At 33.9% G+C, this 14,512-nt stretch overlaps 1 protein-coding gene across 1 annotated transcript in view; it reads right to left on the reverse strand.

Moving 5' to 3' along the window:
* Positions 1-14,512, reverse strand: part of NSUN7 (NOP2/Sun RNA methyltransferase family member 7) — a 1,092,683-nt gene that overhangs the window by 542,796 nt on the left and 535,375 nt on the right. The window contains exon 5 of the mRNA XM_044061490.1: positions 10,779-10,931. Within this exon, the coding sequence (XP_043917425.1) occupies positions 10,779-10,931 (153 nt within the window). The remainder of the gene's footprint in view (positions 1-10,778; positions 10,932-14,512) is intronic.

Genomic DNA, 14,512 nt, shown 5'->3' on the forward strand with positions numbered 1-14,512 from the left:
TCTGTAAATATGTTGTAAGTAATTGCTATGATAAATTGTTAATTGCTATGTAATCCAATGTAACTACTGTCTGTTTATTTTAACTGTGGAGTTTTTCTACCTGGGCCACCGCTGAAAATGGACCTATGTCCAGTCGGACACTCCCGGTCAACAAATGTAAATAAATAAATACAATAAATAAAATAAAAAAACAGAGAACAGCTATGAAATTAAGTTGAGGGGGTTACAATGTTATGGCATGCACACAACTAAATGTTGGGCAGGAGGTTGCTGTGATGGGAAAATGCAAATACAGGTATGTATACAGCTTAACAGCTTGAGAAGCCAAGCAGTACTGCACAGAAGAAACAAAAAGCATTTTACACTACTGGCACTGCAGGGATATGAAGTTGCTTCCTCTTCTTCTCAGAGCTCTAACTATTTCAATGACTCCTTTGGTCTGTAAAATAGCTTTTCTGTTTATCTTTGGTCTGATTTTTACTCAAAACACCATGGGACTTTAAAAAGTTCCTTCCGATACTATTACAGTGCTTCACAGTCGGTGACTAAATTATTTGTTTTTTTCTAGAGAACATGTACAACTTTAATCTATTTCTGTGTCTAGTTCTCCTCTTTATGGTACCTGAATTTTATTTCAGTTCTCCTGGCTTTTGGATAGCCAAAAAGGCAAGCCTAAGAAGAGGATAAACAAATGGGAGTTAATTACTACAAAAACTGTCCTTAAATACTTAAAGTAGGAATAAGGGAGCCCCGCAATGCAGAGCTTTTCTGAAGAGTAAACTGCAATCTGTTTGTTTACACACTAGTTCTGAGACTGCAGTGTCTTAGAGAACTCCACTTACTGCAAGATACAATTATGTCAGTTTTATATAAATAGTAAGGCTGTGGGAGTACAGGCCTCATGTGATTGGGGGAACAAAGCCCCTAAAGAAAATATAGTTATTACATAGAGCAAGTCTCAGTTTTCACTGTTTTCTTAGCACACTTCAGTTTTCTGTTTGTACTTTTGAGTGTCAAACAGTTGTTAAATTTAGTCAGGTAGCCATGCTATACTTAAATTTGGTGTCTCTTCAATATTTTAGTTTTATTTATTAAGTCTTTGTTGACCAGGTTAGTCCCATTAGTTTAGTGGCTTTTTTTCAGTGGGAGACTTAAGGTGGTATTTATACTACTGGGGAAAATTTTGGCCAGGGCATCTTGGAACTTCCCCTACTCATTAGGAGAGTGCTAGTTCCGTTCCTAGCACAGTAGAGTCTGGTAGAAAAGCACTCATGGAGATCCAAGATGGCGAATAGTACAGAGGTGAACATCGGTGCAGTGTCTGAGGCTCTACAAGATTTGAAGGAGTTGTTTCAGCAGAATTTGTTTGTTTCATCGGAAGCAAACATTCAAAACAATGATGGGTGTGTTATTATAACCCTCCAGTCAGGAGGGGCTGCGAGATGATATTTTGAGTGAATTGTTGTTATAGAGCAAGGTACAGAGTGGAAAAGATGTTTCATGGGGTCAAATTATTGACAAAATTCAGTTGGAGGTGTCAGAAGGTATTCTGAAAGAAGACTGCCAGACAAAGAAATCATATGCTGAGACTGTTAAAGAAACTGAAGGGAAAGTGATTAGACATGAACATAGGAAAGGAAATGTCAACAATGAAAGGAAATTTATAGTGAGAATTCAGAACAAAGTAGAAACAGAAATGGACAGGTATGACATTTGGGATAATTTAATTGGAAGTGAAGGCTCAGGAGGTTAAGAGCTTTTATTCTTGTTCATAATGAAACATTTTGTGATATTATTTCTGAGACTGGTTCTGTTCTGAAAAGTTTTTTTTTTTTTTTTTTTGGGGGGGGGGGGCTATGAGAAGAAAAGTAACTGTAATCCATGGAATTTTTATGTGGTTAAAGCATTTCACAGAGAAACAAAAAAGAAAATCCATGTTCAATTTCGAACTGAAGTTGGAAAAAAAAAACGTTAAGGAGATAGTTAAGAAAACTTTGTAAAGAAGTTATGGACATCAACAAAGTCTATAATAACAGAGGATTATGGACTGGGGGAAGTCACATTGTACTGAAAATGGAGAAAGAAAAAAATGTTCATATCCCTAGTATGATAAATGTAGAGTATAAAAGAGGGGTTGTCAAATATTGGGGAAAACCGAAAACATGTTTTTTTCTGTGAAAAGAATGATCATTTGATAAGTGACTGTGATACGAGGAAGTATTATATTTGTGGGGAAACAGTTCATGATACAAAAAAAAGAGTGAACTGAAATGGTATAAATGTAACAAAATTGGGCATTTATGGATAGATTGTATTCTAGAGAAAAGGGGTGGTGAAGAAGAAAATAAAAGTGAGGATAGTATACAAAGAAAAAAAAAACAGCCCCAATAAATGACAAAGAAGAAGTAGGGAAGCAACATCAGGGTAAAAATAAAGAGAAGTATAAAGAGAAAAGGGAAACAGAAGCTAACATAGAAGAAGGTTCTGAAATATGTGATGAGGAAGATATACACCAGAAAACAATGAAAAGTAAAACGAATTTTATTGGCAAAAGAGTAAAAGAAAGTTTAAAGGGATAAATATAACAGAGAAAAAGAAAGAAATTTGATAATACAAATGAGATGCATACAATACCTGGTAACCTGCAGCACAAATATAATGACAACTTTAGAGTGCTTTCAGTAAATGTAAAAAGTATCAAAAATATCAGTAGAAGAACAGGTATCCTCAATTGGTATAGTAAGTGTGATGCTGACATAATAATACTAGAAGATGTAAGATTTTTGAAACAAGAAGAGAGGTTACAAGGAAACTTTGGGAAGGAGATGCAGTATGGAAACTAGGAAAGGAACTATGTTCAGTCATAGATGTACTGTGTAGAAATTCAGTGAAAATACTCAACATAACACTGGCAATGATGGGAAGATTAACTATTGTAGATCCCAGATGGCATAATCAGATATATAGAATTATAGCACTGTATGCCTAGTTTACAAGTAAAGAAAGGGAAAATTTATTTCATAAAAGTTTGGTTTATGTAGGAAATTAATATGAATATAATATTAAAGGGAGACTTTTAATTGTTTTTTGAGAGGAAAAAAGAAGACAGGAAATGATATTAATAAAATTTCTGAAGTTATAAAATGTGGCAATTTAAAAATATTGAATAATAATTTGTAGACATATAGTTGAGGTATATATATAGGACAGAAATAGATTATTTTATTATATCAGAAAGTTTATATATAACTAAGGGAGAGACACTTGTAAAAGGCTTTTCAGATCACTCATCCATATGGACAGAAATGCAAGAAAATGAGTATATTAGACTAGGAAAAGGAATAAAAAGAATAAATGAGAAATGATCAGATGAAAATGGGAAAAAAATAAATATGCATCTATGGAAAGATCACACTTTTACAAGAGTGTGTTATAAAAACTGGTCTGAGTAGTGGCTAGCTTTGAAATAAAAATATAAAAAATGTTTTCAGAATGGCAGTCAGATGTAAGAAAAGCAGAAAAAAAATTATAAAACAATGTGTATACGTGCTTTAAAGGATTTGGAAAGGAACAATATAGAATATTTTGTGACAGAATGGCGAATTTATGAAAAGACTCAAGGGAGAATTAAAGAAATATTATTTAAGCAAAGATATTAATTATAAGGTAAAAATGAAGCGGTATCAAGCTTGTTTAACTAGCATAGTTATATATAATGCTAGTATTAAGAGAGAAATTAAAGATGGTAGAAGAGAGATAAGAAGATTTCAGAAACAAGTTATGAATATCGTAATAAATTATGTAAAGAAAATGTTTCAACATAGAAGGAAAGTACAAACAAGCGAATGGCATGCTAAAAATTGACAGAACAAAAAAAATAAGGAATTGGAAAATGAGATTTCCTTATACGAATTAGATAAGGTACTTAGACAAGTTAATTTACAGTCAGTTTCAGGGTGAGATAGAATAGGAAAACAAATTTATAAGAATTTTATGGACAGGCAGAAAAATACTTATTAAAAGTTATGAATGAGTGATTAAAATGAAGGTTTTATGTATAAAGATTTATGCAGTGGTATACTTAAATTTGTATGGAAAAGGATGATAAAAATAAAATTGAAAATTGGAGACCTATAGTACTGAGCAATATAGATTATAAGTTTTTTTATGAAAATAACTCAGAAGAGAATGGAAAGAAAAATGAAAATTATTATGAAAGATAGCATTTATAGTTGAAAGGGAAAGGGATATCAGAAAATATTCATAGTAAGGGAAATTGTGGCTGATATTATAAACAGGAGTGATGAGATCAAGAACATGATAGATTTCAGAAAGCTTTTGATACAGTACAACATGAACCTTTGTAGACAATTCTAGAAGAGTATAACATTATTAAGAAACTTAAGAATGTAACTTTTTGGCATATAATAAAAATAACGTAAGAAGTTTAGTGAATGGATGGTTAAGCAAATAAATAGACATAAAGAATGGTATATGACAGGGATGTCCTATGAGTAGTATATTATTTGCATTAGTTATAGAATGTATTAGTCAGAGGTATAAATTTGCACAGGAGAGGTGCTACTTATATTACTAATGAAGAGATAACAATTCCAATCACGTTTGCTTATGCAGATGATATACTGATTATGAAAAACAAAATCTGAATGAAATGAAAGAAGTAATATGGTACATATATTAATGTCTAAATATAATAGGCATGACTTTAAAAAAGAAAAAAGTAAAGGACTGGGTGACATAGTAAAGAGAGGAAGAGTACCTTTCTCAATAAAATAAATCTCTGTGTTAGAAATAAGACTTGGGAGTAAAAATGTAAGTGAGGATCAGTGGAATAGGATACTACATAAAATAAAGGAGCTTTGTTGTTTCTGGAAAACATATAAGCTAGCATTTAATAAAAAAAGGTTTATTTGATTAACTTAGTTAAAGTGGAAAAGACTGCATATTTAACTTGTGTCTATATGTTGCCAATACTCTATGACAAAGAAATACTACAAGTAATGTTTTCTTTTATGTTGGGTTCAAGACTGAATCCAGTAAACAGAGGAGTCATATATGGAGATGAAAGATGGAGGTTTAATGGAGATTTAAAATTAATAAACCCAATTATTTATACTGTTCCTTTGAATTTATATAAAATTTTGTTTTGCATAAATGATAAAGAAAAGTTAGTAGCAACTTTACTATAGTAAGCAGCACTGGGATATGTTAAAAAAATCAGAAGAAGAAAAATGTTTAAATGAAGAATGAAATGCTACCAGGAAATTTTTTTTTTTAATAAAGAACCCATACTCTTTTCGATAGGTGCCTTGTGATCTTTTACATCCATCTGAGCTACCACTAACTCAAGCAGATGGCGCTGTGGTTTAGTATCTCATCCAAAGGATGAATAATTAGGGCAACTCCTTAAATAAAACTTGGTGCCTTTCTCTTTGGCCAACTTATTGCATGGTATTTCTCACAGGAGTGATCTAGCAGTTTAATATATGATAGTTCTGTTATAACAGTTCTACAAAGTCAGCCATCAAGGAGAGAAGAAATTCTACAAATGAGACCAATAACACAAACCTATCCTTGTTGCGTCAGTGGAGATATGTTTAGAGATAATGGCCATGGCAGAACACTGATCAGGCTCATAAGCATAGAAAGCCATGGATGTCTTGTCAAACAGGAATTTATCAGACATATGGAGAAGCAGTCTTGTTTTGCCTTATGTGATGCCTTCTAAATCAGATGAAATGGAAGGAAAGCACACAGCAAATGGCTCAGCAAAAGATTCTGTCTTGTTTTGTTTCTGATGTGTAGCAAACATGTCCACTTCAAGGGGCCTCACATCTGTGCAATCTCTCTAAATGTGTGTGGATCCATTTCCATTTGGGTGTCAAATGGTATTTTCCTGCTTATTGTGACTAACTGCTCTGTAAATTTTGCAATGTGAATTGTTGAAAGATGCAGTTTAAACTGTACTTCTTCTCAAAAATCCAAGCTGTTTCTGTAGAGATGGGATCTAAGACCTCTTAGCTTATGAACCACATTACTGTAACACTGCCTCATCTGACTTTCAAAGTATCCTGGCAGGGGTCTACTTCATAAGACCGAAAAACCCAAAGACTGAATCCCAAAAGACTGAAAATTCAAAATACTGAATGACAGAATTTACCCCTTCTCCACTGTTGTACGATCTTGGAGTTGGTATATATAGTTAGCCGGGGGCATGTGGGGGGTACATCCTCCTGCATAAGTGGTGCAGGGGGGCTTGCCATCACCATTAAAAATGTGTTCAGTATTTTGAATTTTCAGTCTTTTGGTTTGTCAGTCTCCTGAAGTAGACCCACAAGAAGATATGTACCCCACATCTCTCAAACTGACTTACTGTGGCAACCTGCTGCTGAAAAAATTAAGTCAGGATTGCCTGAAACATCTGTTTATTGTCCTAAATAGGAAATGATAGACAAGTTACAGTGATACAAGAACTGTGTGTAACTTACTGCTATTGCCACAAAATGGAACAGTACAACATGTTTGTTTATTTTTACTCTAAATCAGCATTTCTACTGTTTTTGTTACTATTAGTAACTCATACAAGGGAAACAGTTATGACTTGCCTTCTAGGTTGTGCAAATATAGTACAGTTGGACATTGGGTAACTACCCTGGTGATTGTGGAATGCCAAGACAACAGACTGATACTGACAATGTAGAATCTGAAACACTTTCCATGCTAAGTTCTCAACAGAATGCAAAGAAAATCATCTTCCTTATAAACATTTCTCTGTAAGAGTTTCATTCTATGAAAGGAAGCTGTTTTCAGCTGCCATCTTGAATTATTTTGTTTATATGAACTTGTTCATTTTTTAAATCTAAAAACAGTCTAAAATGTTTGTCTTTCTGGAAATGGAGACTGTCTGTAGAGGAAAAGCATGACATCAATGACTAGTTGGTGGCTTCTTACTGCTTTCTGTAGCAGCAACAGTGGATTGTAAAATGAATTGTATTGTTTGTACTGACACTGTAAATGTCAGTAGCCCAACATTTTGGAAGTCTGTGGATTACATTCCCACTCCATGTGGTTAAATTACTTTTCCGTCACTGATTCTGCAGGACAGCATGGGGAAGGGGAGCTTCACTCTTGAGTATGCCATACTTTGGATTAGATATTAAACTAAGATACTGTCTGTGTTTACTGGTAGCTTGAATGGATGCAATAGATGCCATGGCATTTAGTGAATGGTAGCTCAGGTAGATGTAAAAGATCTCATGGAACTTAATGAAAAGAGTATGGACTGCTTCATCAATGCACCTCTATTAAAATATTTTATACTTCATTCATTTATAGAACTTCTCTTAATATTCATATATATTTTTTTCCTTTTTCAAACCCTTACCATTCCAACCATTTTTGTCACATCCATCTTTTAATTTTTGTCATTGCTTCTTTATTCCTATTTAAATTACTATACAACAATATGCCACATCTTCTTTTTCATAGAGTGCATAGTGTCATAAACAACACTTCATCCCATTGATCCAGTCAATTTTCTCTTTCTAAATGTCCAATACAATCATATCAATATTTTAGATATAATCATCTTTAGAATTTTCTCTATAAAGAATCCACAACATCTCATTATATTTTACAGTCCAAAAAACAACTCTGAGATGTATCTTCCATTTTACAAAGATTACACAGTGTTTTTCTTTGAACTTTAACATTTCCTTTAACAGGCAATTTATCCAGTATTATCCCCACATTCATAAAACTCTGAAAACATTTTCTGCCTTTTTTTTACCTTTCTCTAATCCTTTCACTGATACACAAAACATTTTTCCGAAATTATCTTATTTTACCATCATTTCCTTTTTCTTTTTTATATTTTGCATTCTTCCTTTCTGAAATTTAATTTTTCATTTCATATCTTTACCTTCTAAGTCTTACCCCCTTCTTCTTTCCCCTATGTCTTTCCACATTTTATATTTCAACAGTAAACATTTTCCTACCATTTCATCTCTCTTTTCTTCCACTATTTTCATTACACAGAAACATTCATTGCTTCCATAAACACTACTGGGTTAACTAAATCCATGCCTCCATTTTCATTGGTGTTAAACACTCCCTTGACAGAATTCAATCTTGAACCCCTCACAAAAAATGCAACTACATCTCAGTTTTATAGGAAGCATTAACCCCCTCTTAAATATACAAATTTCCCTACAACAAAAGTATTAAACATATACCTTCTTAAAATAAAATAACTGAATGCTTTCCATCATGCTATTTTCCTCTTTTAGCATCCTTTCTAATTCTTCCCTTTCTATTTTCCTAATTCTTCTACCGATTCATTTCCATGATCATTTTTACCCTCCAGTAAACTTCTTTCACAATTCCTTCTAAATACATCCTCTCTACATATCTCTTGATTACTTCCACAATTTCACTCTTATACCTTCTTCATCTTCTATTATGTTCATTTTTCCTTCTACATACTACACTTCTTTGCATTTTAAAAATGTCTCTTTATAAATCATAACTTTTACACTGACCTTATTAAGTTCATATAATTTTCTTTCCATACTCACTCAAGCCTAGAATGCATTTTTGTGCATACTTACAGTTCATACTCATACCTCCTTATGGTGTCCAGAACTTTTTTGGGTCTTGTTTCTTTAACTAAGTGACTTACCAGGTAATAATAAGCAATATAATAAGGCAAGGTGTTACTATTTATTTATTTATTTATTTGTCTTTATTTACAGGGAAAGTCCGACTGATAGCTATTTTCAGTGGAGGGTTGAGGAGAAAAGCTCCATTAACAAAATCACACTGTGACTGTTAGTCTAGGATGTCCTGCATTCGACAAATTAATCTTTGGCACTTATTATTATTCATATTTTCACATTTATGTTCATATTTTTATAACTGTGAGACCTACATTTTACTGAGGTATATGGCGTGAAACACCAGTGCAGGATACAAGACAATTAACTGAAAATGCTGGTTTATATCACACTATACTAGACATATTGCTAGTTGTTTGTTAATAATTATGAAAATAAGCAATATTTCCATATGTATTTAAACTTAAAAAAAAAAGTGTCTTACAAACTTTCAAAAGACAAGTGACTTACAAACTGTTGCATAATATTAGATGAAATCTTTTGAAGAAAACTGATTTTGATAATTGTACTGTAAGTTGCATATCTTGAGAAATATCCAGTATTATTTTGTTTGCTAATTATGCAATTAAACACGTGTTTTCATTTTTAGGTAATTATCTCAATAAACACGAACTTACTGAGGAACTTCTTGTTGTCATGCAAAAGCCATTGACTGGTTAACAAAAATGTCCTAGCAATATATGTCTAGGTTGTGCAGTTTTCCAGATATACATATTTGTTTCTTAAAGTTTAGAAAAAATATAATTTGGAGTTTGCATGCATTCTAACATATCACAGTATTTATGGAAAAGACTATGAATGCACTTACTATTACCGCTGTAAAGAATACTTCTTACTGATAATATTGCTATTTGTAGAGTTTTATTAACTTTTATTGTTCACAAAATCTTTGTATTTGTTTATCTTATGCTTTTTGAGTTCTTTTTTCAGAAAATACTCTGAAATGCAAGACGTGTGTGGGCTGATAGAGGTGTGACTTTCTTCATCATATAGGTGTTAATGAGTTCACCTCCTCATTATTTTCCTTGAAAATATTTTCATGTGTCTTTATTTTTTCATATTCTTTATTTTTCTTTCTTATCTTATCCTCTACACATATACCTTTTTATATTTCTATACTACCTTTATACACTAGCCTACCGGTTTGACCAATGCTTATAAAATATCCTCAATGACTGGTGATCCTTCATAATCTAGCTTACTCCTCCCTCATTCTTTCTTTCATTAATATGTCACCTGCCAGACTTTGTAACCCTCCTTTAATTACTTCATCATTTTTCCAGCCCTACCCCACTCAGCCATATGGTCAAAAAATTCTGCCATCTTTGCACCCCCCTGCATTTCCTTCATATCTTCTGAAAATAAACTAAATTCTAAGTGTGTATTTAAATTTCCATGCACACACATAACCTTCCAATGTTTCCCTGAAACTAATCTCTCATTCCATATTATTTACCCATCACCCTCACATCTTGCGTTATTTTCTCTTTTTTTTTCCTTAATCTATAGTTCATGTCACCTATAACTATAATTCTCATACTAGCAATTACATGCTTTATTATTTCCTCAACCTGTATATTTTTAACCCATAGTTGTGTAAACATATACTGCAATTATTCTTACCGGCCTGTTATTAACTCTTACATCCCTTATTAATACTGTTTCCATTCACCTAAAATCCATATGAGACATGGAACTCAGAGGTTAATCAAAAAGTTATGATTTATTGTTACAGAGACCCTCTCCAATAAAGACTGCAGTGGACTCCATCTACTGCATATGTGTACATGGCACTCAGGTAAGTGAATTCATACATGACAAGGCTGCAGAGGTAAAGGTAAATGAATATATATGGACAGCTTAAAAAAAGACATTCAACCAGCATGACAGTTGCAATGAAACATGCTGTAAGTGAAGGTAGCTTCTGACAGTATCTCTGTGTGAGTAGATATTAAAGGCACCTGATGAAGTTTGTAACCTTTTAATTAAATATCTAGTGTTATGACAATCAGAAAAACTATTCATTTCTTTACAGTTTATTACAGAAGAAGTTTAAATAAAGAATAAATAGTCAATAATTACCTGATTTTTAGTGTGTTTACCCAAGCATGTAATGGCAAACTAGAGGCTCTCTCTTTCTGCTTCCTTACAGCTTCAGGCAGAATGTATTCTACAGAAAGTGCATCATTTTTGATCCGGCATCTTGCTAGTGATGCAGCAAGTTTTGTCTTAAAACTGCAAATTAGAAACACATATTCAAAGTCTAAGACATCCCACAATTAGAAGTTATAAATGAGCATACTAAGATTAAAAGCAGTATTTATATATAATTAACAAAATAAAATAAAATGTAAACTCCACCGAACGATAATATTGACTGTGTCCATATTGCTACTGTTACCGTTCTATTATTACTTTGTAGGTGGATTCTGAACTCTGGTACCTGCATTTGTCATCCTATAATACAGTGATCTGCATTGTTGTAGCTCCTGGTACACTGTCATGCTTGTCAGTATCAATGCTTTGCAATGTATCAGCTGATGCTGTGTCGAGATATTATAACACTACAGCTTTATGCTATATGTGGATGGGAAATGCTTATCCAATGAGCAAATCTTCAAGACAGATGTTTGTAATAAGCAAATACCTTAAAGGATTATACTTACAAAGGGTACTTCTGCTTTCTGACATTTGTTTTTCTGTATTCATGTCCTTTGGAGCCAGACCTCCTGTTGCTATGTCATTGACCCTTACACCTGAGATAAGGAGGTAGTTCTGTCTCACTATGAATAGCTTTTTCACCCAAGAAAGCCAGCTAGTACTCATGTAAAATAATTATGAAAAAAGTGCATGTGCGTAAGGCACTTCCTTAACAGCAGATTTTCAAAAGAATATTACAATGACTCTATATATATATATATATATATATATATATATATATATATATATATATATATATATATATATATATTACATTTCCCTCTTTAACACTTGCAGTCTGTTCTACCTCACATTTTCACATCCACATTGCTATGCAGTCACAGCAGCAATATTCAGGCCAGTGTGGAATATTTATATTCAATTCATTGAGTCAGACTTTTGTTTTATGCCTGTCCATGGTCATCTTTGATGTGACAGTGGACTGTGGTTGACAAACTTAATAACAAATTAAAAAAATATATATCCTAAACACGAGCTATATAAAAATAAAATCAATACCATTAAACAGGGAGAAAGAAGGTAGGGAGGTTGTACTTCTTCATCTACTGTTAAGATAACTTGCATACCTAGCTGTACTGTCTTACTTTGAAAGCAACAGTCATATGGGTGGAATCCAAATACAAACCTTCCTGTTATTCTAGCTGGTGGAAAGATACCAAAGCAGCCTGTACAAGGCAGCACGAGAAAAGCCTGTCATTCATTGGAAATACGTGTTCAAATTAAAAAGGTGACACATGCTGAAACAGTTTGCCATATGACAACTTCATATACATATCGCATGCAAGCATTTCTGTTATATACCTACAAGGTTGCTGCTAGCCTTGAAGAAGGCTCCATCACTACTCAACCCATTTTCATTTCTGCATCAAGTTGTAGAGTCATGTCTACCACCACCACTACCCTTGATTCACAGTCACTCTGCTACCTTCTTCATTGGAAATACGTGTTCAAATTAAAAAGGTGACACATGCTGAAACAGATTGCCATATGACAACTTCATATACATATCACATGCAAGCATTTCTGTTATATACCTACAAGGTTGCTGCTAGCCTTGAAGAAGGCTCCATCACTACTCAACCCATTTTCATTTCTGCATCAAGTTGTAGAGTCATGTCTACCACCACCACTACCCTTGATTCACAGTCACTCTGCTACCTTCTTCAACAGTCATGCCGGACTGTTGTAGGACTTCTTTCATGCAGTCCAGCCATTTCTTGGTTGGATGTTCTCATATTATTCTGCTTTTTTCCCCATCTCTCCCAAATCTTCTTAATCAAATCATAATCTGTTTTTTGATGTACGTGTGAATGAACAACCATCATCTGTTCTCTTTGACCTTCTCTGTAACTGGGGCTTATGCTCTGATATCCTCATTTCTTTGCCTGTCTTACATTGTACATTCTACTACCCATCTCAGGCAATTAATTTCCATCACTTCACACTACCTTCAACTGTTCTGCCTTCACTGCCCAGGTGTCTTTACAATACAGAAGTACTGGTTGCACCACTGTTTTCTACACCTCACTCTTCAGTTTCTTTAGCATTTTTGTGTCATACAGTAGCCCTCACACTTTGTGCCAGATGGCTGCAGCACCTTTGATTCTAGCTTTGACCTCATTCATTCTTCCTTTCTCTTCAAACACACCTCCTTAACACCTGAAGCTGTTATCCTGTTCCATTATTTTCCCTTTTACCTTAATTTTCAGTTTCTTCTGATTCCCTAATTGCTGCCATGATCACTGTCTTGTCAGTACTCCATTTCATCCCATTATTCTTCAGTTTTGCACTCCAGTCCCCTATCATTTGCTGAAGTTCCTGTTCATAGTCTACTTCTATTGCCACATCATCTGCATACAGCAGCTTTGTTGATCTGTCCCTCTGGCCTGTTTGGTAATGTAGCCCAACACCAATATGAACAGGAGTGGATTCACAGATGGACCCTGATGCACAACCACTCCCACCAGGAACACCACTCTGTGAGTCATAATACTGTTTACACTTACATTACTGTGTCCATGTATGTAGCCTGCACTAATTCTACTAGTATTTCTATGACTTTGAACCAAGACAGGACTACCCAAAACAGCTTTCTTGTGACATTTTAAATATCTTTACTAACATCACACATTGCATAGTGACATCAGCACACATTCAATTATAAAAGAGAAAACAAACCATTACAACATTTTTTTCCTTAGTACACGTTATACAAACATGATTTCTGTCTTAACAGCTATTCAGTTTAACAGTACATAGATTACTTAAGTCCGGCCTTCTTGGACATGTCACTCCTCCAGAACATAATTATGTATATATTGCTCCCACTTGACTCCATTTATTTCTAGGTAATTTACAGTAAACTCTCAGTTAACTGGAACTCAAGCAACCAGCAAAAAAATATTGAAGAAATATGTACAATTTACATGTGTTGCATTTTCTAGCCCCCCCCCCCGCAGAAACATACCTTACATTTTTAAAGCCTGAGGTTTTAAAAAGGAATATAGCAATAAATTCCCTCTCTCCCCAACCTGAGTACAATATTAGTCAGGCCTACTTTTAACAGTAACTCTCAAGCACCTAAAAACTACAGTTTTCTGGCATCTACCAATCCCCATGGGTGAAGGTTAACTGAGAGTTTACTGTACTCCCTCCCCTTTTAAAGATCTCACCTCCAAGTCTTTTATCTCCTTTGCAATACTCAACGATTCATTTACAGTTGGTTTTGCTTCTGATTTTCTTTTCCTACAAATTGTTTTTTTGGCAGTCAATATCATTAAAAAAATCAGGGCTTACTGTCTCTACTCAATTCAGTTTCCATATCCCAGCTCAAAAGAATCATCTCCTTAGTTAAAATAATTTGCTCCCTCAACATTTCTGACATAGTACCCTGTAGGACATTTCTAAAATCTATCAACTTGTTGTCTTGTTAAATGCTTCCACCAAGTGTAGGAATGCCCAGCTGGACTCTTCCCCCATATCTAACTTGTTCTCTACTATACGTCACTGCAAAACTCAATTCAGTCATACTGCCTCCTGGTTTGAATCCAAACTGCTCATCTCCCAACCAACTTGCTACTATCTACTATTCTGTG

This window comes from Protopterus annectens, chromosome 2.part0, assembly GCF_019279795.1.
Source record: "Protopterus annectens isolate FY-2018-M chromosome 2.part0, PAN1.0, whole genome shotgun sequence".
Lineage (NCBI taxonomy): Eukaryota > Metazoa > Chordata > Ceratodontiformes > Protopteridae > Protopterus > Protopterus annectens.